The sequence below is a fragment of the Meriones unguiculatus genome, chromosome 8 (genome assembly GCF_030254825.1).
Source record: "Meriones unguiculatus strain TT.TT164.6M chromosome 8, Bangor_MerUng_6.1, whole genome shotgun sequence".
In the NCBI taxonomy this organism is placed as follows: Eukaryota; Metazoa; Chordata; class Mammalia; order Rodentia; family Muridae; genus Meriones; species Meriones unguiculatus.
In genome coordinates, this window is record NC_083356.1 from 65,906,166 (window position 1) to 65,928,970 (window position 22,805).

General features: G+C 49.4%; 2 protein-coding genes across 5 annotated transcripts; both read right to left on the reverse strand.

The window, feature by feature from the left end:
• Positions 1-301: 301 nt before the first annotated feature.
• On the reverse strand, positions 302-16,147 carry Fut7 (fucosyltransferase 7). The gene is made up of 4 exons (XM_060389615.1): positions 15,191-16,147; positions 4,697-9,298; positions 3,981-4,066; positions 302-3,871 (listed from the first exon to the last, which is right to left on the reverse strand). Exons 3-4 carry the CDS (start codon positions 3,991-3,993, stop codon positions 2,856-2,858), a joined length of 1,029 nt encoding a protein of 342 aa, XP_060245598.1. The 5' UTR covers positions 3,994-4,066; positions 4,697-9,298; positions 15,191-16,147; the 3' UTR covers positions 302-2,855.
• A 133-nt stretch (positions 16,148-16,280) lies between these two features.
• On the reverse strand, positions 16,281-21,524 carry Npdc1 (neural proliferation, differentiation and control 1). 4 transcript variants are annotated; one of them, XM_021651144.2, is made up of 9 exons: positions 21,211-21,524; positions 19,205-19,351; positions 17,842-17,982; positions 17,559-17,729; positions 17,413-17,479; positions 17,246-17,333; positions 17,085-17,164; positions 16,790-16,886; positions 16,281-16,684 (listed from the first exon to the last, which is right to left on the reverse strand). In XM_021651144.2, exons 1-9 carry the CDS (start codon positions 21,320-21,322, stop codon positions 16,592-16,594), a joined length of 996 nt encoding a protein of 331 aa, XP_021506819.1. In that variant the 5' UTR covers positions 21,323-21,524; the 3' UTR covers positions 16,281-16,591. The 4 variants fall into 4 exon arrangements, with proteins under 4 accessions (XP_021506819.1, XP_060245599.1, XP_021506818.1 ...); XM_060389616.1 differs by having other exon boundaries at positions 17,559-17,732; positions 17,842-18,049; positions 21,211-21,519; XM_021651143.2 differs by having other exon boundaries at positions 17,559-17,732; positions 21,211-21,516.
• Between the last annotated feature and the right edge of the window lie 1,281 nt (positions 21,525-22,805).

Genomic DNA, 22,805 nt, shown 5'->3' on the forward strand with positions numbered 1-22,805 from the left:
CACTTAAAGGCGGCTTGGTGCCCGGGTGCCCACCAGGGGGCGCCCAGGCCCTCCTGCACCTGCGCACAGGGCTAGGCCTCTTGACTCACTGGGCCTACCCAGAAGTAATGCAGTGTTCCCAAGGTCTGGGCTCATACCTTTCAGAGGCCTGGGGAGAACTAGCCCCCAATTGGGAGATTTATGTAGAGGGATCCCCAAGGTGTTCTACTGTCTCTTTTGGAACTCTGAAGGAGACTTGGTCCCCATCAGGTCACCACTAGCTTGACACTCATCGTATGTAGAGACAAAAAGCAGGGTCAGTCAGTCATTTAGAGGAGGGACATCGCCCCATTATGAGAATCCCATCCATGTAGGATGAACAATGTCAGGGTTAGGGTTACAACAAGGCTCGAGATGCAGCATGCAGCCCAAGAGCATAGGGTGCCAGATATTTTAAAGAGAAGCCTGGTAAGAGGGACTGCTGTGTTTAGACCACCCTCACAAGAACTTTCTGTGTCCCTTGCTGATGAAATGACATTTGTCTGGATTATCAAAATGGAGGGCAACAGCAGAACATGGCAGCTCAGCTTTAACCTCAGCACTTAGGAGGCAGAAACAGGCAGGTATCTGGAGTACAAGTTCAGCCGGGTTTACACAGAGAGTTCCAGGCCAGCCAGAGATACATAGAGAGATACTATCTTAATAAAATAATAGAGAGCAACCATGCACATGTAATCCCAGAAAGGCAGAGGCCAGAGGATCAAGACTTCAGGAGTTATTCTCGACTATAGCCAGCCTAGGCTACATGAGACTGTCTAAAACACACATACACAAAGTTGAGCACTTTAAGTGGTTAGGAGAGACACAGTGGAAGTGAATGTTGCATTTTGCTTTACAGAGCCTGGAAGTGATACACATCCACAGCATGCAGATGGAGACAGCTGTGGGCCGAGTTGTTTTGGGGTCCAGGGTGTCATCCAAACAGGCTTCTCGGGAGTTTTAACTGAGTTTAAAACAAGAAAGCTGAAGTTGCACAGGCCTCTGAGAGTTGGTAACTGCAGCCTATCTGTGCTTTCCACACAGATGAGCAGCTCAGCAGTCTGGGCAGCAGAAACATCAGCCAGGCACAAATAGTAGACATGCCACATGAAGGGTTGAGAGTGCATAATTGGAAACTGCTAAAGGTGAGAGAGCCCCAATTCTGGCCTGATAAGGTTAGGCTTATATTTAAAAAAAAAAAAAAAATGGTGCCGAGGCATCATAAGTGTGAGATTTATTCCAGTCATCCAATGTGGCTGCCAGATCATGCCTCAACCACCCTACCCATACTGCAGCTGTGAGCAGTGAGGGAGCACAGCCGGAAGACAGGCTGTCCCTAGTATAAGTGGTTTACCCCGCACCACACCATACATATCCATGTAAGCCTGGCTGCTTTCTACACATGAAGCCTGATGTTTATTTTGGTGGGCCTATCGATACTGTTGCAGGACTAATTTCTCAATATGCCGGCAGGGGGCAGCAGAGGACCACTAGCGCCAGCAATGGAAAAATCCTGTGGGTGGTGTTTGCCGGCTGCTTACCAGCTTGGCTTTCCCACCTGTGAAAGGAGCGTAGAGGCTGTGTGCCGGGGACATGCAGGTTGCTCTTAAAGTGGATGAAAACCTTCGAGGGCTAAAGCTTCCCCCCACTTTCCAGCTCTTTCTCTGAGGAGAGGTTACTCCTGGGTTCATGGGAGAGGACACAAAGCCCCACCCACCTCCAGCCTCAGGACACTTCCTTCTCCCCAGTGAGCACATGGGGCTGTCTCAGGGCAGGAAGCCATGGGCAGGCCTTTCCCACAAACCACAGGGGGAGGGGAGCTTCCTGCCTGCCCTGCCACCCCACCCCCAAGGCACGGACAAACCCTAGACCCAACCCAGGAGCTCAACCTAACCCAGGAGCTGAACCTATCAGACACAGCCCCTCATCTCCTCTCCTCATACCCAACATAGATGCTTCTTCTGCAGCAAGATCTTCATTGAATCCCCTCACAAATGTTCTCTACCTGCCATCATAAATGGGGCCCTGTCACATAGGACACCCCTCCAATCTGAGATCTACGACATGTGGTACCGCCAGCCCCAGATATGTTTGACTTCAGGTCAAACATATGTTTGACCTGTCTGTGTCATGGGCTTTGAAGAGGGGAGTAAAGGGATCCTGGTAAGGTGCAACTTAAGCACGTCTCTTGGGCAGAAACAAGAACCCCAGTGGCTGATGGAGGGAAGAAGTAGTGGAGGCTGGCTGGTGTACGTGGCTGCCTGGCAGACTTGACCCAGGAGATTTGTGTTAGTGTCTTTATTAGTGGTGCCTCTTTCCCTGAGGGGACTGTGGTGCCCAAAGCCCAGAATCAGCCACACTGCCCTTTCTCACACACCCCAGGCTCAGCTCATGGTCTGCACCCAGATATAGAATATGGTCCTACATCCCTGAAGCTAGCATCATGATTGTGGAGGTTCAGGGCCCCACTAATCACAGCCTTGGATGTTCCCAGCCCCAGAGATACTGCCTCCCCATTTCATCTAGCCTTGAACCATGGATGTGTTCAAGGTAAGTCAGGGGTGCTCAGCTGCCTTTCCTGTTTGATTAGCTTGTGCAATATGCTCCTAATTAACCCCCTCCATGCTGCTGCCTCTTTTCTGGGATCCCTACTTAGGGCCCACCAGCTTCCTCATCCAGATGGTTTCTCCAGCCCAGTTTGCTCCTCTCATATCCTGACTTTCTGTTCACTGACCCAAGGCTCAGGTTAGTTCCTTGGTGACCCAAGAGGCTGGATGTCCAGCTCTTTGGTTTCAACATCAGTCTTCCACACACACACATCCTCTCTCAGCAGGAGGTCAAGCCTGGAACCAGCTTTCAAGGTCTTCATAGACCTGGCTACGGGGCAAATAAGGGTAGCGGGCACAGATGGCACAGAAGCGTTCCCTCCAGTCACCTAGGAGCCGTACACGGAGCCGGTCTCGCCAAGCAAAGAAGCGATGATAGCGACTCTCATTCATGCTGACAAGAAAGACAGCCAGCTCACGGGCTGAGCTGAAGTCATCTACATGCACAAAGGCATCTGGTGGCACAAAAGCCTCGTAGGTGGCTCGAGGAGGTCCCAGAACCACAGGCACAGCACCAGCTGCTAGAGCGTTACGCCAGAACTTCTCAGTAATGTAGTCTCGGTGCTGTGAATTCTCAAACGACAGGTAGTAGCGATACTGGGCCACAGTGGGCAGTAGACAATTAGGGCACAGGGGCCGTCCACTGGCACGCCCAAACACATCCACCTGCAGATAAGGGGCCAGGCGCCGGTACAGCCTTGCGCGCTGCTGCCGTTCCTGGAAATTGCTGACCACCCAGGCAGCCATCCTGCTTTTGGCCGGTAGTGGGGGTGTAGGCCCAGAGAGGGGCTCCAAGCGACCATAGGGTACAAAGATATCTGAATCACGTCGATAGCTCAGCACCCAGTTGAAGATGCCTCGGAAGCGACGGAGACCATGGGTATTACTGGGTGATTCCATGGAGGCCCAGACCCAAGGCTGTCCCTGTGGCCTCTGGTCCAGGGGCAGATGAGATTGCCGGGTCTCCAGTTCACGGTGGTGGAAGACCACAGCATCTGCACTGGCTAGTAGGCTCCGGTTAGCACTCAGGCGACAGCTGGCCATGCCATAGTGAGTGCAGGTGTCACCAGGCAGCTCTGGAGGCCGGTTGGTGAAAGGCCAGTGCCAGATAAGAATGGTAACTGTGGGCTGAGGCACTGGGGCACCTCCAGGACCTGATCCCAGTAACCAAAGGAGCCAGAGGGATATGAGTGCTGCACCTCCAGCCAGGACCCCCCAGGCTCTCAGCCTTCGGGTGGGGTTGCACCCTGAAGCAGAATTAAAAAAAAAGGAGAAGCCATGTCACCTTAGGCTTAGAGACACCCATAAAATCCCTATCATCCCCAGCTGGGACCCCCTCAAGGGCCAGGCACTCACCAGCACAATTCATCTACAGCCTCTGGAATCAGTCACCCAAGGAAACAAGGTTTTCAAATCACAGCTGCCTCCCCAATAGATGCACCCTGAAATCACAGCTGCACCTCAGCTCAGCCTCTGATGCTTTCTTTTCATCTACCCAAGGTGAGGGAAGCCAGGGACCTTCCCGCTTCTGCCCCGCCCTACCCCTTCAGTCTTTGGCATCAACCACTATCAAACCCCACCCCAACTACCCTGTCCTCTACTGAAAGAGGGAATTGAAACAGACAGGGGCCCCTTCCCAACCCTGCTGGTCCTTAGAAATAACCATTTAGGCAAATGGAGGAGAAGGCCTGTTTGCACTCAGGAAAAGGAAGGCCCCTATGTGAGCACTTTGAACAAAAGCACAGAGCACAATAAGTACCCCATCCACAGCCCAGGGCAGCCAGGATACCACAGAGTCCCCTCCCTCCCTCACTACACCCACTTCCTCCAATCCCCCACTGAGCTGGCCCTGTTCTCCTCGAAGACCCTCAGGCATCACAAACTGCTACTCTCAGAGGTCATCCCACCCAGCCCCTGCCTTGTCCACAGAATTGTAATACTTGGAGAAAAAAGGTTCCCATCACAGTGTGACCAGCACATTCCCTCAAGGGCAGACCCAGAGCTGGCTGGTGGGAGTGGGGGAAGCTGGGGATGCACATCTTTCTCTGAGAGAGACCTCAGGGCATACAAACCTTGAGCTGTAAGCTCTGCCCAAGGTCCTGGGTGGACTGGAAGAGCTGTAGGTCACTTCCTTCCTGCTATCCCAACAGGGGGCTTTCCAGTCTGGAAAGGGAAGGAGTCTGTGTGTCCTGGACATAGGCAGGCAAGCTGGTCGGCAGGGGGGTTGGCACCCACTCCAGAATCAGGAAGACTAGTCCGAGCCTCAGGTCCAGGCTTGCTTGGTTTCCTTCCAGCTGGCCCTGTTGGGCTAACCTACAGCTTGGGGATAAGGTTCCTCTGCCCCTCACCCAACCCCCCTATCAGGAGATGCAGACCAGGGTAGGGTGGCCTGGCAGGGGCACCCAGTGCTTCAGCCTATACAAGGCTTTTAGCCAAGGTGCTTCCAGATCTCCTGCTCTGCTGCCACACTGTGGGGCCCCATATGGGGAAAGATAAGCCTGGCTTGCCATGTCCCAGAGATCCAGACCAAGAGTTCTGAAAGAAAAGAAACTGTTGGCCAAATATGTTGCCCCAGCATCCCCTTTAGGAACTGCCTCTTATACTTCACTCAGCCCTGCCCTATTTCACCCCTGGCTTCTAGGACTCCTGGCCCCCCTAGCCATGGTCTCACATGACATGGCTCTGTTGAGACAGGAACCAAGTAACTGACCGCAGACCCGTGGTGGGGGCAGAGGTGAGCGCAGGAGAAGGTGACTGATTAGCACCTCAGTGGTGCCCTCCCCCTCTCACCCCCACAGCCTGGGTATATCCTCCAGATTGTGGTGGAGAGCTTGCAAAATGCCTAAAGGGGAAGGGAGGGTGTGGGTGCCATTAGAAACTATCTAGCTGACTTAAGATACAACTAAAGATGGCCATGGAGTAGGCAGCTGTGCCCTTGCTGTTCTAGTCACTCCGGCCTTAGTGAGGTGACCATAGTGGTATCTGCCCTTTTGATTCCACCTCTGGCATCTATCTCCATCTCTCCCCAAGTACAGTGACCCCAGGAGAACTACACCCTGGCTTCAGTGAACCCTGCCTTTTCTCCTTGTGACAGGAAATCAGAAGGCAGTGGAGACCTGCAGGAAGGAGGCCATCCTGTCAGCTGGAGGCCGCAGGCTTCTGCTGCCAGAACCTGCTGTCCTTCCTGTTTGTACTGCCAGGCTGCCTGGGGCCCTTGCCCCAGCCTCACCCACAGCTGCAGCCTGTTGCTTTCTTGGGTGGATTTGAAGGAGCCTCCTCCACAATTGCCTTAGTACTGTCATACCCCCTCCCATGCCAGCTCAGATTGGCTTCTGTAGGGGCCCCAAATCATGAGAACATGCTAACTGGAGAATACAGCTTAGAAGTTTAGCCCTGAAATGGATCAGAATTAAAAGGGAGTGAGAAAGCATGAGTCAAAGGGAAAGCCAGGCCCTCAACATAACACTTCACCTCACCAGGCTTCCCGAATTACTGGGCTCTCTGGGAGACAAGGGCAACCAACCCCAGCTCTGCAGTTTGGAACTCACAGGATCAGGATCACACATTATGCCCAGCCTAAGAGACCCTGTGGACCCTCCTCCAGCCAGGGCCTGGCACAGCCCTACAGACTGCTGCAATACACACACACACACACACACACACACACACACACACACAGAGTACTTAGGGCAGTGGACTGCTGCATTACCACATACACACATACACAGCACTTCACACACAGGCACACTCAGCACTTAGGGCAGCAGGAAGCCTCTGAAAGTGCCTGCCCACCTGCCTGACCTGGCCCCACCTCCAAGACTGGACAGATGTGTGCCTAGAGGTCCCCCTGGTGGCCACTCTCTAAAGTCACCTGATCCTGCTAAGAAAGGAGCTGACACACTTTACAGTGTTCTGGGAACGTGGGACTCTATGAATCCTCAGGGCTTGCCTTTGGAGACCCACAGGGCCTTCTCAGTTTGCAGGCAGTAAAGGGGACACCTACATGAGGGAGCATGCTGTGGAGGGGTGACACGGCAGCAGATGGGCAGCCCAAGAGGGAATGGGAAAGGTGTGGTCTCTCTCATCCTTTCCCATGAGCCTGTCCTTGTATTTGTCCAGGTGCAGCTGTTGGACAAGCTACGTATCTACCAAGAGCAGAGGTAGGGACCCATATACCCATGTACTGCACCCCAAGTTTTACATGTCCTTTCCTGTTTTGCACCAGGACATGCTTCTCTGTGCTGCACAGCTGTTGGGAAGCTGAAGCTGGGGAAAGCAGAATCAAGGGCCACTCCCAGTCCCCCAGGTGGCAGGGGCTGAAAGACATCACCTCCTAGGGGATGAAGCTGGGAGGACCTATTTACTTATTTATTTAGTGTATGTGTGTGTGTGAATGCACACATGTACCTGCACCACATGCACTTGTGGCAGTCAGAAGACAATGTGCTAGAGTCAGATCTCTCCTTCCATCATCTGGGGACCAAACTCAGTTCATCAGTGTTGTTAGAAAGCACATTTATACACTGACCTATCTTGTCAGCCAAAATCTTTTAAATTGCATATTATTTATTTGTATGCACTTATTTACTTATGTGTGTATTATTTATTTGTTGTGTGGCAGGTGCATGTATGGAAGTCAGAGTACAACTTGAAGAATTCTGTTCTCTCCTTCTACTCTGTGGGGGCCAGGGGTCTACTCAAATAGGCTTGGCAGCAGGAGCCTCTACCCGCTTAAGTCCCACTTCCTGCCTATTATGTAAATCCCAGGCCCCCATGTTTGTGTGGCAAACACTACAAAACAATCTAGGAGACTCTGTTTCCTAGGATCACTGACTATACATTCTGTGCTGTGCTTGGCCTCGTCCCATACTGTTGCTGATTTGGTGGTATCTTCCAAATGGATGGGTGTTGCCCCAGGTTTGTGCTGGGGTAGAGACTGTCACTCTGGCATCTGTGCTGGACAGCATCAGGAGGTTCTGCTAAGAAGACAAAGCAGCTGAAACATGGATGCATCCTGCTGGGCTCCCTCTCACAAGAAGCAGGTCAAGGTACTAGGGTAAAAGGCCAGGCCTGCAGGCATCTCAGGTGGGCTCAGGCCTCTGGCAAGCCAGCACAAAGGATGCAGTGAGACTGGCTTCTTGCTAGAGCCATCAAAGTACCCCTCAGCAGGAGCTCTAGAACACAGAAAGGACCACAGAACTACTGGCACAAGGAAATAGGGTACTGTGGCTCTGGAAAGGCCAAGCTGTGCTCCTTACGTAAGAGTTGGACCGTCAATACCCTACAGGTCCCAAAGTTGCCCATCTGCACTACAGAGCAGGCAACAAAGACCCTAGGAACACACTGGGGATATGCAACAAACATATCATGAAGGAAGACGTCTAGAAGAGACCAGCAGGAACAGCCCTGGAAACATGAACCTCCCCATCTAGACTGAGTCTGGAACTCCGGGAAGCCCCAGCTCTGGCTACAGCCCCACCAGTGAGACTGATGAGATGAGTACCAGGTTGCCCCTTCATCCTGGATGAGGCCTGCATCTCTCGACATCTCAGTCCTCTGTGGTCAACTCCCCTGAAGGCATATAGATGACAGTGAACATCCATGTGCTATGCCTGGTGCTCAACTTCCTCTTGCTTTAATCCCACACCACAGCCCAGAGGGAAACAGGTTTATAGTAAAGGCCAGCCCAGGGTCACAGCTGAGTGGTAGACGGGTTTCTGCTGCGGGGGAATCTGGCTCCCAAAATGTACTGCTTTGGATAAACCAGTAGTTTCGAGCAGTATTGACCCCATTTCTGACTAATCTTCACCACTCTTCTGGGACCTGCTGGTAACTACACAGCCTTCTTTGTCTTCCCTATGGCAGGATTGTCTAGAGCCGGCACCCTCTCCACTCCAACACTTACGGAATTTTGAATATAACCTTTGCTCCTCCCTATTTGACTAATTAGTTTTGTTCTTCAGGCTGATCCAATTTTAGCACCTTTAACCACATTAGCACACAAGCACACACTTAACTCCAAGTGTGTAATGTACATTATATTGGTAAATTGCCATGTGTTGTTTGAGTTCACCTGAGAAGCTTCCTCTAGAAGCAGAGTTGCTATCCCCTCCTTTCAGACCCAGGCATATTTACCTCAAAGTGTCCTTTGAGACTACTTTTCTAGGGATGTTATGTCCCCTCCCCCAACTCTGTGACAGGAAGAGAACAGCAAATAAATAAATAGATAGATAAATAAATAAGCAAGCCATTTCCAGCTGAGGTTTCTGTTGTTTATCCTGTGATATAAGAGTGGGTAGAAGGAAGGAGAAGCTGGAAGCCTGGCCATGAGCAGCAAACAGAGAGAAACTTGCTTGTGGAATGCCATGACTTCCCAGGGGGTTTCTCTGGATATTTCTAAGCCAGGACTCGATGTTACTTTCTGTTATTTGTTCTTTTACTTGGACGCCTCATTCTGCTCGGCCCAGAACTCTGTCACCAACTGACTGCCTTGGCAGGAATTCTCTAGTAAATTTGCGCTGGATAATTTGGTTGGTTGGTTGGTTGGTTGGTGTGGGTTTGGTTTGGTTTTTCCAGACTGGGTTTCTCTGTGTAGCCCTGGCTGTCCTGGAACTCCCTCTGTAGACTAGGTTGGCCTCGAATTCAGAGATCTGCTTGCCTCTGTCTCCTGAGGGCTAGAATTAAAAGTATGTTAACATAAAAAAAGAGCGCTGTGTTTCCTTGTTCACAAGGAAAGTTCACTACTGAGAGTTGTAACATGGCCCCAGACCTTAGCACAACTGACTCAATGATGGAAGTACCTTTCAAGCTGTAAAACTCAGTACCACCTGCCAAAACTGAAACAAAGGCCTATATAGTTGTGAAATAGTTATGTGTTTCTGTCAGTTTTGTTTCCCTGGCTTAAGATTTGTTCCCCCTCCTGAATCCATTTGGCCCCACCATGTCACCCAGAGACATCAACACACACACACCCCAAAAAAAAAAAAAAAAAACCTCCACCTGTCCTACTCTGGAAGCAGGAGGGCTTGCTTGTTTTGTTGCTTGACTCCTGCTCACAGTCAGGGTTGGTTCCTGTGTGGAGGTGAGAAGGGGCTAGGCATGGTGAGGAGTGGAATGCACAGAGAGGGAAAGCAGTTCTTCCAGATGAGCATTTCCTCTGATGCTTGCCTGCTCTAAACTGCCCAAAGGAGAAGATATTGTTTTTCTGTCATTATTTATGTCACTTTTTAAATGAAAAAAAAAATTATTATGTATACACTGTTCTGTCTGCATATACACCTGCATGGCAGAAGAAGGCACCAGATCTCATAGATGGTTGTGAGCCACCATGTAGTTGCTGTGAATTGAACTCTGGACCTCTGGAAGAACAGCCAGTGCTCTTAACCTCTGAGCCATCTCTCCAGATGTCACTTTTTAAACCAGTGATTCATATAATTGGAAAACTCAAAGCCCACCATTCTCTTAAAAAACTATAAAGTAAAACAAAACAAAATAAAACAACTGGGCAGTGGTGGTCCATGCTTTTAGTTCCAGTACTCAGGAGGCAGGAGGCAGAGGCAGTCAAAGGCTAGCCTAGTCTACAAAGCAAGTCCAAGACAGCAAAGGCTAAACACAGACACACACACACACACACACACACACACACACACACACACACAAGATCTTCCCAGGCTACTCATCTGGGGTCCAAAGAACTTTCTAAGTTCCTTAGACCAAGGCATGGATAGCATTGCAAGGGATGTCTCTGCCAGATGCTGGGTTTGTACTCAAGTAATTAAAAAACAGAGAGCTAATGCCCAAGAAATGTCCAGTGAAAAACCACCACCCTGGCAAACTCTGGGAAAACTTACTTCACCAAGATCTGGCCTTCTGGGGTAAGATAGAAGTACTTGCTAGTTTTTATAAATAGCTTCCCAAGGTACGTAAGTGTCCCCCACCTGGGTAAAACTGCTGAAATAGTACCTTAAAAAACTCCAGGAGCCAGGCTTGGTGATGCACAGTTGTAATCCCAGCACTTAGGGAGGCTGAGGCAGGAGTCTCTCTGTGAGTTCAAGGCCACCTTGGTCTACAAAGAGAATCCAGGGCAGCCAAGGCTACAGAGAAACCCTGTCTCGAAACAACAACAACAAAAATAACAACAAAAAGCTCCTCCTAGAACTATGCCCCCCCTCCAAAAAAAACAGTCAAGAGAGTGGTGGTACATGACTTTAATCCCAGCACTTGGGAGGCAGAATCTGGTGGATTTCTGAGTCTGAGGCCACCCTGGTCTCCAGAACAAGTTTCAGGACAGCCAGGGCTACACAGAGAAACCCTGTCTTGAACCCCCACACAAACAAACAAACAAACAAACAAACAAACAAACAAACATTCCTCCAGGAACTGGCCCTCTGATTTGGCCTCCCTCTAGCAATTGACAATGGCCTGGTTTTCATAGCCAAAATCTCTAGCTTAACACATAGATTTAAAACCTTATTATACCCTTTTTACTAGGAGATATGAGAGAAGACATGTGACTAGGGGACTGAAAGATATAGCTACCCATGTGGTTGGCTGGGGCTAAATGATCTGGTTAACTTAGATGAGCTAGTTGAGAGTCTTGAGCTTTGAAATATTAAAAGGTCTTGGTATCCTTATTTTTATGGCTGAAGGGACACCAGGGTCCTACAATACTCCTGCATACACACAATGCACATAAACTCACACAGGTGAATACATACATATAAAAATAAATAAACATTTTCAACAATAGCAAAACATTCATTATACATATAGACCTCAGAGTTCTGGCTAGGTAAAAAGAATAAACAGGACATTAAAACAAATCAAAAACCTTTCATTAGAGCTCAGCAAAGGATGGATAGATCCTCTGCTTTGCCTTGTCCTGTGAACTCCATACAGAAAGGGATTTACCTCTATGAGATTATGTTTGGAAGACCACCCCATGGCTTCCCAGCTCAGACACCGGCAGCTGGCAGAACTCTCTAACCGTTCATCTCTTAAGTTACTACAGATCCCCACAGTCCTCCATAAAAGCTATTCACTGGATTATCTGAGAGACACAGCTGACCTCTGAGCCCACCACCAGTTTCCCCTTGTTCGAGTTCAGTGAAACCATCGGTGTCAAGCATGTAACAAAAGGGGTGTTGGAATCAACCTGGAAATGACCCTACATGGTAATTCTTACTACTGCAATGGCTGTGAAGGTAGCTGGCATTACAGCATGGATCCACCACACCCAGGTGGAAAAAATGAAAACCACCACGGATACTGCCACATACAGTATCTGCAGACTATGGACTCATCAAAGTTAAGATTTCACTGGGCCCCCAGGCCTTTCCACTCCATGCCCCTTTACCCCCTCCTACAACTTGTATTTGGTATAAATACAGTGTTATGGTACATACCCCATAGCCCTTAGGTCTGGACCTGGGAACTAAGAAAGACAGATACAGGAAAGGTACTAGCTCATGTTACTACATACCAGCAACTCATATTCATTTTGACCTTTGCTCACTGATGCCCAACTTTCTTTCTTTCTTTCTTTCTTCCTTTCTTTCTTCCTTTCTTTCTTCCTTTCTTTCTTTCCTTCCTTCCTTCCTTCCTTCCTTCCTTCCTTCCTTCCTTCCTTCCTTTCTTTTTCTTTCATGTGTATTGGTGCTTTTTCCTGCATGTATGTCTGTGTGCAGGTGTCAGATCTTGGGAGTTGGAGTTACAAACAATTGTGAACTGCCATGTAGGTGCTGGGAATTGAACCCGTGCCCTCTGGAAGAACAGTCAATGCTCTTAATTGCAGAGCCATCTCTCTAGTCCCAATGCCCACTTTAAATGGCTAGTTGTATCAGAGAAAGGGAAGATATCGGAATTTACCTTTGGGATAGGAATACAGAGTTTACAATTCCATGCATGCCCTGTGGCTGGGCCCCTTGATTGTCAGAAACAGTAGAGTTTCCATTGCAAAAATTCCCGATATTTTTCTTTTAAAAAAAAAATATTCTGGCCTTTGAGAAACAGAAAAAAAAACCTGGGGAAATCAAACTCTATGCCACAGAAAGGGACCCTGGGGATAGAATTAATCAATCCTAGCTAAAAGCCAGCTTAGACAACCAGTCCCCATACTACACAGGGATAGGGACTAACCAGACTGTCAGCCCATTGACTGACAAAACTTACTGTGGGCAGCCCAAATCAATATCAGAGGACGTAAAAGGACTGAAACGCTTCCAATATCCAAAACCTTTAACCCAGGCACTCTCCCTTATCCTGATGCCTGCTATTCTGTCTTGTGGGTTAATTAATCTGGATAACAGCTGTATTACCAATACCCTGAGACTACTTGGTGGGCATGTACTAATGGTTTGACCAAATGTGCCTCTTCCAATGTTTTCCAAACTAAATAGACAGGTTGATCAGGACCTATTGGTATAAAAACAAGTTACATTCCCATACAGAGATGATCATAAAAATTAAAAAGACTTAGATTTACTTCTCATGAGATAAAAGAAACCTATGTATGACTTTAAAAAAATGAAATATATTGTTTCTATACTAACTGATCAAGAGGAATTTTAAAACATCTTGCCATAGGAGGCTCAAAAAAAAAAGGACAAAGATAGAAATCAGGTAATACCTCTGCTATCAGCACTGACTGGACCTGGGCATGCCCCTATATCTTAATCTATATGCTCAACTGTGTATCAGTTCAGTAAAATTAAGCTTTTACCTTAGGACCAACTACACTCTTTAGAATAGAATGAGTCCATGAATTGACTCATTCACTAAGATCAGTGGGGAATGTAATAGGACCCCAGACCTTAGCACAACTGACTCCATGATGGGAGCATTATTCAGGCTGTAAAACTAAGCACGCAGACAACACTACCTCCAAAATGAAAAGAAAGGGCTAATCCACCAAAGTCCATAGTTCTGGGAAAGTATCTAAATGTACTAACCTTACTTTTTGGTTTCTGTAGTTTTGCTTCTGGCTAACTGTTCTTGCTAACTGAAGTATGTCAACTCAGAATGTACTTAAAAGTTGACTCTGAGAAAGGCTCAGGGCTACACTGGGATCCAGAATACCCAGTGTAATCACCAACTGGCTAATAAAGGCTTTCTAATTGCTTAAACCCAGGTCCAAGTAGGCTTTCAAATATCTCACAACAAAGGTCACTGATAATTCTTTAGGCTCTCGCTGGTGTATAAAACGTTCTCTGTTTTTAAACTCTGTAAGACGCAAGCAAAAGTAAAGAGAAAAATCCAAGAAATGAAGAGGTTGGCTTGAGACTTAACAGGGGAAAACTTAACAGTTTAACAATGCATATGGACAGGTAATTTTCATTTAGAACACTGCGATATATATAAATTGGACTGAACTCTTGTTTATAGAAATGAAATAAGAGATAGTAAGTAGTCTACAAAGCAAGTCCAGGACAGCCAAGGCTACACAGAGAAACCCTGTCTTAAAAAGAGAAAGAGAAGGCTGGAGAGATGGCTCAGAGATTAAGAAGACTGGCTGTTCTTCCAAAGGACCCAAGTTTAATTCCCAGAAACCACATGGTGGCTCACAACCATCTATAGTGAGATCTGGTGTCTTCTTCTGGTATGTATGCACATATGCAGGCAGAATACTGTATGAATAATAAAAAAAAAATCATAAATCATTTAAAAAAGAGAGAGAGAAAGTAGATGAGAGAGGTGTTAAGAAAGATATAAATGAGATTATATTCTTGGTAGAAAAGAAAACAATATTTCAGACAAGGATTAACTTTATATACTAAAATAAGATTCTTGTCCTGAAAATGAAAGATAAAAGATGAGGACAAAAAAAGAAAAGAAAATCAAAGCTGTAACATTAAGCTGCAAAAGGTCTGAGTGAGTTGTACAAGATCTGTGGATAGGACTTAAGATGATGTATGTCTAATCCAGTCAAGATAACTACTTGGGGAAACTGAGTCATAGCAAAATCAAAACTTACTTAAAATTGTCTTTTTTTTGGGGGGGTTCTAAAATTTAACTGTTTATATAGTTTACACAGAATGTAAAATTACAAAGCTTAAAAAAAAAAAAAGCTAGGTGTGGTAGCTCATGCCTTTAATTCCAGCACTCAGGAGGCAAAGGCAGAGGGATCTCAAAATACCAGACCAGCCTGGTATACAGAGCGAGTTCCAGAAAAGCCAAGGCTACACAGAGAAACCCTGTCTCAAAAAAAAAAAAAAAAAAAAAAAAACTACAAAGCCAGTAAAGCCATCTTTTGGGGTGTTCATCAAAGCTTGGAGGTCTACACCAATGAACATAAGAGGGTCAAAAAGAACAATGAATATTTTATCCATGGCCAGCTAGGACCCAGGGAACTCTGGGACCCCTTCTAATAGGTCCTCTCTCTCTTTCTCTTTCTTTCTCTGTCTCTCCTCTCTCTTTTTCTTTTCTTCTCTTTTCTTTCTTTCTTTTTTTTTTTTTTTTTAAGGCAGAGTCTCACTATGTAGCCTTAGCTGGCTTGGAGCTTGCTACTCAGAACTTGACCTTGAACTTATAGAGCCTCCCAAGTGCATGTCATGCCATGCCCAGCTCACCTATCTTCTTGATCAGAGAGGCCACAGAGTCTTTCTTCGGAGATTAGACTGTAGCCAGAGCACATCTTGCAGGAAGGAAAGTTAATGGAGGGACATGCTCCCTAGGCTTTCAAAGGTAGCCATGTGGTCAGCAGGCTCCTGACCCATCCCTACAGCTAGCAGAGAAAAGAACAAAAGGAGTAAGGAGACATCTCTTAATACATTCACTTAGTTGGGCACATCTTTAATCCCAGTACTCGGGAGGCAGAGGCAGGCAGATCTCTGCGAGTTCCAGGCCAGCCTGGTCTACAAAGTGAGTTCTAGGATAGCCAAAGGCTGACACACAGAGAAATTCTGTCTCAAAAAAAACAAAAACAAACAAACAAAAAGAGACCAGACACACAGACACACACAAATATATTCACTCATTCAGAACTAAAAGTATGACTGCTGTCACAGATCATTCTCTAAACCCTAAGAGTGACAGGTCAAATCCCGGTTGTACACATGCTTTGGACAGTAAGGCTCTAGGCACCCCTTACCTAAATCCCTGCCTCATGCACCTTGCTATAGCTACACTGTGTTTCTCAGGTCCATCTAGCTAGCCTGTCTCCCTCCCCCATCAAGACATTACAGGGGTCTAGGAGTCTTTCTCCTTTAAGAATCACACAGGCTGTATGCTCTTCTCTGTCCTAGGTAGATAACAAGCAGGAATGGAGATACTGGGTACCCACAGCCATGCACACTGCTCCCTCTCCCAACCCTTTTTATCCCACAGAATAGTTATTGGGGGTTGGTCTGGTACTCAGCAACATAGAATCTTCAGAATCTGGCCATCTTGGCTACTCTAGCCCTACAGTATACCCTTACTATTCCTAAACTCTAGGTCAGAAGACTGGGCAGCAGGAGTGAGTTCCTCCTGTTGTAGAGGGTGAGGGTTGTCCTGGGTTTGAGTAGCCTCCAGACTCCAAGTCCCTTACAGAGGTACCACCTCTCTCTAGAGGTACAGGAGAAGGTCCCAGGCCTTCACTGAATATCCATCCACCAAGGCTGCCCAAGGAGCAGGTGACGGTGGACTAAACACAGCATCAGTGAACCCAGAAGCCACTCACAGGTTTGAAAAAGACTTTAATTGGCTTTTATCTCCAGAACTCTCTATCCACGGCTGGGCTCAAGCATTCCTGGACTAGTATCTCCAGTTTGAGGGTTCAGACCAGACAGAGAAAGTGAAAGCAAATGCTAGATCTCCCACATAAGGTAGAGAATCTCCCTGGCAAGGGAGCCCAGCGCCTGGTGCCTCCCTCCTGCCAAAAGCATGCAGAGGGACATGATGCTGTCCTTTTCCATGGGGAACACCAGGACTTGCTTCTCCCCACCAGTGGGCTGTGGGCTGCAGGCAAGTGGGCATCAGTTGCCTAGGAGTCACTGCAGCGGAGGTGAGGAATGGGGACCTGGCACTGGTGCTGACAGCGAGGAATGATCAAACAGTGGGTTGCGCACCTCCATCTCCCCTGTCTGTGAAAACACTGGATCAAGCTCCTGGCAGCAAGGCTTGAGATGGCAAGATGAAGAGAAGCCCCAGCAGACAACCCCCTCAGTCCCTCTGGGGCACTCACTTACCGGTGCCAGGCCTGGGCATTCATACACAGTGAAGTCACCATCTTCATTCTCCTCATCAGAGGAAGCTGACTCCAGTTCCTTTGGAGGTTCCTTATGTCTGATGAGAGTGAGACAATGAGGTCCTCTAAGCATTCTCCAGGACATGGGCCCAGAGGTAGGTGATCGATGTACTATTGCCCTGGGTGGGGGTGGGGGGCTGGGGTGGAGAACTAGGAAGTGTTGCAAGCAGGTAGGGAAGGATGGTCGGGTGAGGTGTGGGTGGGAAGTGCTGCCACTTCAGGCTGGGGGCACTCACTGCTCCAGGCACAGCATCTGCTGTCTCTGGTGCTGGTAGTGATACATCTCAGCACTGTGAGCCAGCCGCTGATCCCCAGGCTATAGAAGGGGGCGGAAATGTTAAGCAAATGTTGGGGTGCACAGAATAAGAGCACACCCTGTGGGGGTGGAGCTACTTACGGAGATTCGTGGTGTTGTAGGTAAAGTGGGCGCCTTGGCTGTGGCAGCATAATCAGCCTTCTGAGTCAGGCGGATCTCTCGCTGCAGCCTGAAGGGGTTTGGGGTTGAAAAGGTAATTATGGAGCTGAAGGTCAAACCCCTCCCACTGGCTGGAATCCACAGCTCACCTACACCAGCAGAGGGCTGCCACAGCCAGGGCAGCTGTGCTCGCCAAGCAGAAAGCCAGGATCAGCACTGTGGGAGAGAGGGGCATTGTGAGGAGCCTGAGGAAGGTCTGCCTCCCCAAATCCCCTTATTGCCAACCTAAACCTACCAAGGGTGAGGCCATTTCCATGCCCGCCCTGGGGCTTCAGTGGGGACATCTGCACAGGCCCAGAAGATGCTGAGGAGCTCAAGGAGGTGTGGGGAGTGGGTGGTGAGGTTCCATGAGTGGTGGGGAGGCCGGGCTCCAGTCCTTGACCCCACTGTGAGAATCCTAGAGTAGCTGCTAAAGTTAGGTATGGCCGTAAGGTCAGCAAAGGGTAGCCTTTGGTCAAAGAGGCAGGATCAGGGTAGTGCTAGTGGGACAGGAGTGGGAAGGGAGGGAGGGGGCTCACCAGGCACCAGGAGCTTCTGCGTAGCCTCAGGCAAGGGCTGTGCTGTAAACCTTGAATGACCAGCCTCCTTCTCTTTCAGTGCCAGTTTCAGGGCCAGAGAATCAATCTCTTCTTCCAGTCTGGGCTGGGGCAGGCCCTCCCCTGAGGAGTGTGAGGGGCCATCATATAGAAAGGCCCCAGACCCTTGACACCTGCAGCTGGCAGCCTCCTGAGATAAAGGGACCCATCCAAAGTTTCACCATCCTGGATTACCATGGTGACAACTGAGGGGGCTTCTTTGAGTCCCAGGTAGGAGAGGGGGAGGGGAGAAGAGCGAAGAAAAGTGAAGAGGAAGGCTAGAGGTGTTGCAGAGACCCACAAGAAGAAAAAGGAATGAAATCCCTTATCTTGGCTAGTGTGCACAAGGGGTAGGCAGAACACTAGAAGACAATACACAAATTACCTTGCCCACCCCGAATCACCATCTCTGCCCAAGAGGAGAAAGAAAATTGTGAAAGAACAGAAAGAAGCCAAAATATACCCAAACATCTCCGCTACTCCCAAGCAGTCAGAAAAGATGCCTGCAGAGGGCTAGGGGTGGCGATGGTAGGATCCTGACTGGTTCTCACTTTGAACCTCACAGTACAAAAAGATGCTCCAACACTTATTGGGATAAGTGTCCCCTCGTCCCAGAAAGCCTGGCTGGCCACATCCCCACCTCCTCTCAGGTTAAAAGCCCTTACACACCGGAAGTGACATCCAGATAGACTGAAGGGCAGTGACCACTAGCACAGGGCTAGCACTTCAAACATGCTATATGAAGTGCACAAGATAAGCAAGCGAAAGAGAAGAGTAGGTGGCCTAGAGAGTAGACAACTGGGAAAGCTTTGGAGACCTATCATGATCCAGGCCCTAACACTGTAACCTCTCCTCCCAAGGAAGACACAACTGCCATAGGCCTCAGCCTAGTTCAACAATGGGCCAGCACCATCCTGAAAGGATAAAGAGGCTTGTCACTCCTAGAGAGACAAGAGTTCCAGTTACCTTGGTCTTGGACCTGAGCATTCCATGATGCTCAGAGGAATGGGTGGCCATTCTCACAAGGCTATAAGATCCCTAGGGATAGCAGGGTGCAGTGGTGCATGCCTATAATCCTAGCACTTGGGAGCCAGAGGCATGTGTATCTCTGTGAGTTCAAGGCCAGCCTGGTCTACAAAGCAAGTCCAGGATAGCCACAGCTACAGAGAGAAACCCTATCTCGAAAAACAAACAAACAAACAAACAAATAAAAAATATCCCTATGGGTATGGACCCACAGGGCAGAGCAGAAAGAGAGAAAAGATATCACATTCATCCATTTTCCCTGAATCTATATTCTGCGTACCAGAAGACTTGTGCATCCTGGGCACACAGAACCCATGCTGGTCCTCCTGGAAAGACTGAAGGCATGGTCCACAGGTATGTGCCCCTGGTGGGCATTTTGCCCTCCTCTTCAGGGCACAATCCAGGCTTCCAGGACAGGTGGTAGCATCTGAGAAAGAAGAAGAGGCAGGGCTCATCACAGCCCACTTGGCTGACCTCCAATACAACAGTAGCTCTGCACAGAAACCCCTCCCTCCACAAAGCTGGCCAGGCCTGGCTTCAGCCATTGCTTTGGGCAGGCCCTCCTCCCATAAGACAGTCCCAAGTCTTATGGGAGCTGTCCTGCCCCACCTATTCCCCACAGTCCTGCTTCCAGGCCTAAGCCTTACACTTAAAGGAAAACTGACCTTAACTGTCCAGTCAGCTCTCCAAGGAAGAACTGTATAGTCCTCCAAGCCTGGCTTTTGACCTTTGTGTGGCTCAGAGTAAGACAGGCCCTTTCTTCCAGATTACTACTAAGGGCAGAGCTCTGTTCTCTTTGGCTCAGGAGCAGCAAAGATGTTGGGTAGCCATTTCTCCTAAACATTGGGGCTTCTCCCTAGACTCCTACAAGCCTAGCATGCAGTCTAGCAGCCACAGAACAAATGCTCAGTCCAGAAGTCTTTCATCTTCAGTGCACGGAGAAGCCACTGAGCTTGCTAGATACAATGAGGACACTGACTGGCCTGGGCTTAGGATAGTTAAACATTAAGCCTGTGTCAGGACGCACATGGACTCCACCCACCAGGTGGGCTCCAGACAGTCCCTGCCCCCAAAGTTGATAACCTGGTCAGACCTATAGTAGAGGTGTAGCACAGTACTGGCTCTGGGCTGTAGGGCCCTCTTAGCCCACCAGCATATTGTTTAATCCTGGGCAGAAAGGTCCAGGAACAATGGCAGCTGGAGAGTACCTGATATTCTACCTGTGCTGGGCTACTGGCCCCTCCTCGGCACCAGGTGTGTTAGGGGATGACTAGGGAGGGGCCATGCCAGGTGTCTGCATTCAGCTACAGAGGCCAGCGCCTTCCCAAGGGGTTCAGCACTGCACCTCAGTCCCATTCTTGAGGAGGCTCCACCTGGGAGGAAGACTTTTTTTTAGTGTGTGGCCTCCTCTCCCTCTGGCTTGTCCTGGTCTGGCCCTCCACCCTTCTCAAGAATCTCTTCCAGCCATGCCAACCTTCAGTCCAGGGTTGCTTGCCCAAGAGGAGGTCTGCCCAGCTCTTAAGGCCCCCAAATCCATAACAATTCCAGTTGTGCCACATACCAATCACCTCTCTGTGCTTCAGTTTCCTCACCTGTAAGCTAGGCTCAAAGCACCTACCCTAGAGAACTCCAGAAGAACTCAGTAAACATATGGGTACCCTCTTCCACTTCACTCCCCTCAGGGAGATACGATTTGGATTCCTGTAGCTTCAGAACCCATCTGTCAAGACTGTTCTTCCAGTCTGGGTGGCACATGCCCTCCAGGGCAGGGGATGGGGGAAGCTTGACCCCACTAAGTTGGAACAAGACTCTAGTAGGCCTGGAACCCTTAGACTCTGCAATGGGAACCCCCACACACACACTACACCACACACACGGCTGACAGGCAAGGCCCACAGACACCAAGAACAACCCTGACATGACAACTGGAAGCCCCAGAGACACAGAAACAAAGACATAGGATTCCCTTAAAAGGCCACCAGGAACCAGATGGCTGCAAATCCAGAAAGTCGTCCGGAGACTCGCCAAACTGGCTCAGGGACCCAAAGACAAAGACCAGAAGCGCGTGAAATCTACGTTCGCCTCCAGGGACCTGAGAGAAGATTCATCCAGCAAGGCCTTCAACGGGCCTGACCTGTTTACCCAAACCATGCGAAGCGGACTGAGCCTCCTTGGCCTGCGGGCTTGGGCGGTGGCAGGGAAAACCAGGGCGGCGCCGGCGAGCAAGATTCCCAGCCTAGCAATCCCGGCCCGGAGCGCCCCGCAGAGCCTAGTGCGCTCGCTCACCCGGGCGGTGGGCGGTGGCACCGTTCAGGGCCGTTCCGAGGATGAGGCCAGAGAGCAGCAGCCGCAGCAGCCGCAGGTGCCGCGGGGAAGGCGGAGGGACGGGCGTCGCCATGCTTCAGCGCCACCACCCGGGCAGCATGGCACCCCGCGGTCCCGGCCTGGGTACCGGCTCCGGGAACCGGAACTGGAGAAGCCGGGACGCGAGAGGGGCGGAGGAGGAAGAGGAAAAGAGGAGGCGGGGGCGTTGACGTTGCGGCAAAGGATCCGGGATGGGATGGAGGCGCAGCGGCTCGAGAAAAGTGTCCGGAGTGCGCCTGCGCGCTCCTCCTGCTGGGGCGGTACAGCTCATCTAGACTGAGCCCCGTCCCTCTGTTAGGGGCCCCTTTCTCCAGGCAGCTGAGTGTCTCCGGCCCTCAAGCCTCTGCAGCCTCATTACCCAGAAATAGGGCTTGTGATTGACTAGGAGTGGACGTCCCAGGACGTCCTTCCTTTTAGAAAGGAGGACCTTAGACTAGGGGAACACCAGGGTCTAATCCTGGTTGTCCTGGAATTTGCTGTACAGACCAGGCTAACTGTTGCAGGTTTGCAAAAACAAAGCTTAAACAGGTTCCAGAGACACATAGGTGTACTCAGAGAGCTCCCGAGCTTTCTAAAACACACACACACACACACACACACACACACACACACTGAGCAAACACAGCAAGCTCACAACTGGATCGTTCCCGACGCCTGTCAGGCTCCTTCCGGAATATGGCCACCAGGGGGCATCAGTTGTCTGGGAGCTGTCCAAGGTGGTCACGGTCTCAGGTAATGGCTTACCACTCCCTTGAGTGACACATGGAGCATCCACAGTGCCTCATGCTTACCCTTCACTTACAGTCCCTTAAGAGCACATCCTACCTCATCCAGGGACCTCCCCCTGGTTGAATCAAGAAGGCAATGTTGAAGCTAAGCACGGTGGGGCCTGCCTTTAATCCCACCACTCGACAGGCAGAAGTAGGCAGATCTTGTTGAGTTCGACACCAGCCTGGTCTGTATATTAAACTCCAGGCCAGCCAGGGCTACATAGTGAAAACCTGTCTTAAAATGAAAAATAGAAAAAAAACAAGATTGAGTTCCCCAGCCCTATACTTCTTTCTGTCCCTCAGGCTCACAGAGTCAAAGTGGAGGTTGGTAGTTGCAGGTTTGCAAAACATGTTAAAGAATGACTGTGTGTGTGTGTGTGTGTGTGTGTGTGTGTAAAACAAGGACCTCCCCCAACCCAGCCCTTAAGGCACTGACTTACTGAACAGTAATTAGTGTCTGAGCTCATTTCTCATAAAAAAGGCCTACCAAGGCCATGCTTTTCCACCTAGAGAACACAGAATCTTAGGCTGTGGATGCAGGTTCTGACTTTGCAGGGCTGCTGACACTTCAAGACACTCTGCTGCAGTTGAAAAAAAAAACTTGGGATACAGCCTCAGTTCCTACCAATGTCATCAAGGGGGGCCTGAGGTTTGTAAGGTTTCTGTCAGTCAGAGAAGACTCAGACTCTGGGAAAACCCCAAACCAGTGTAGGGGAGTGCTTTCATTGCCTCAGGTCTGGTACGGAA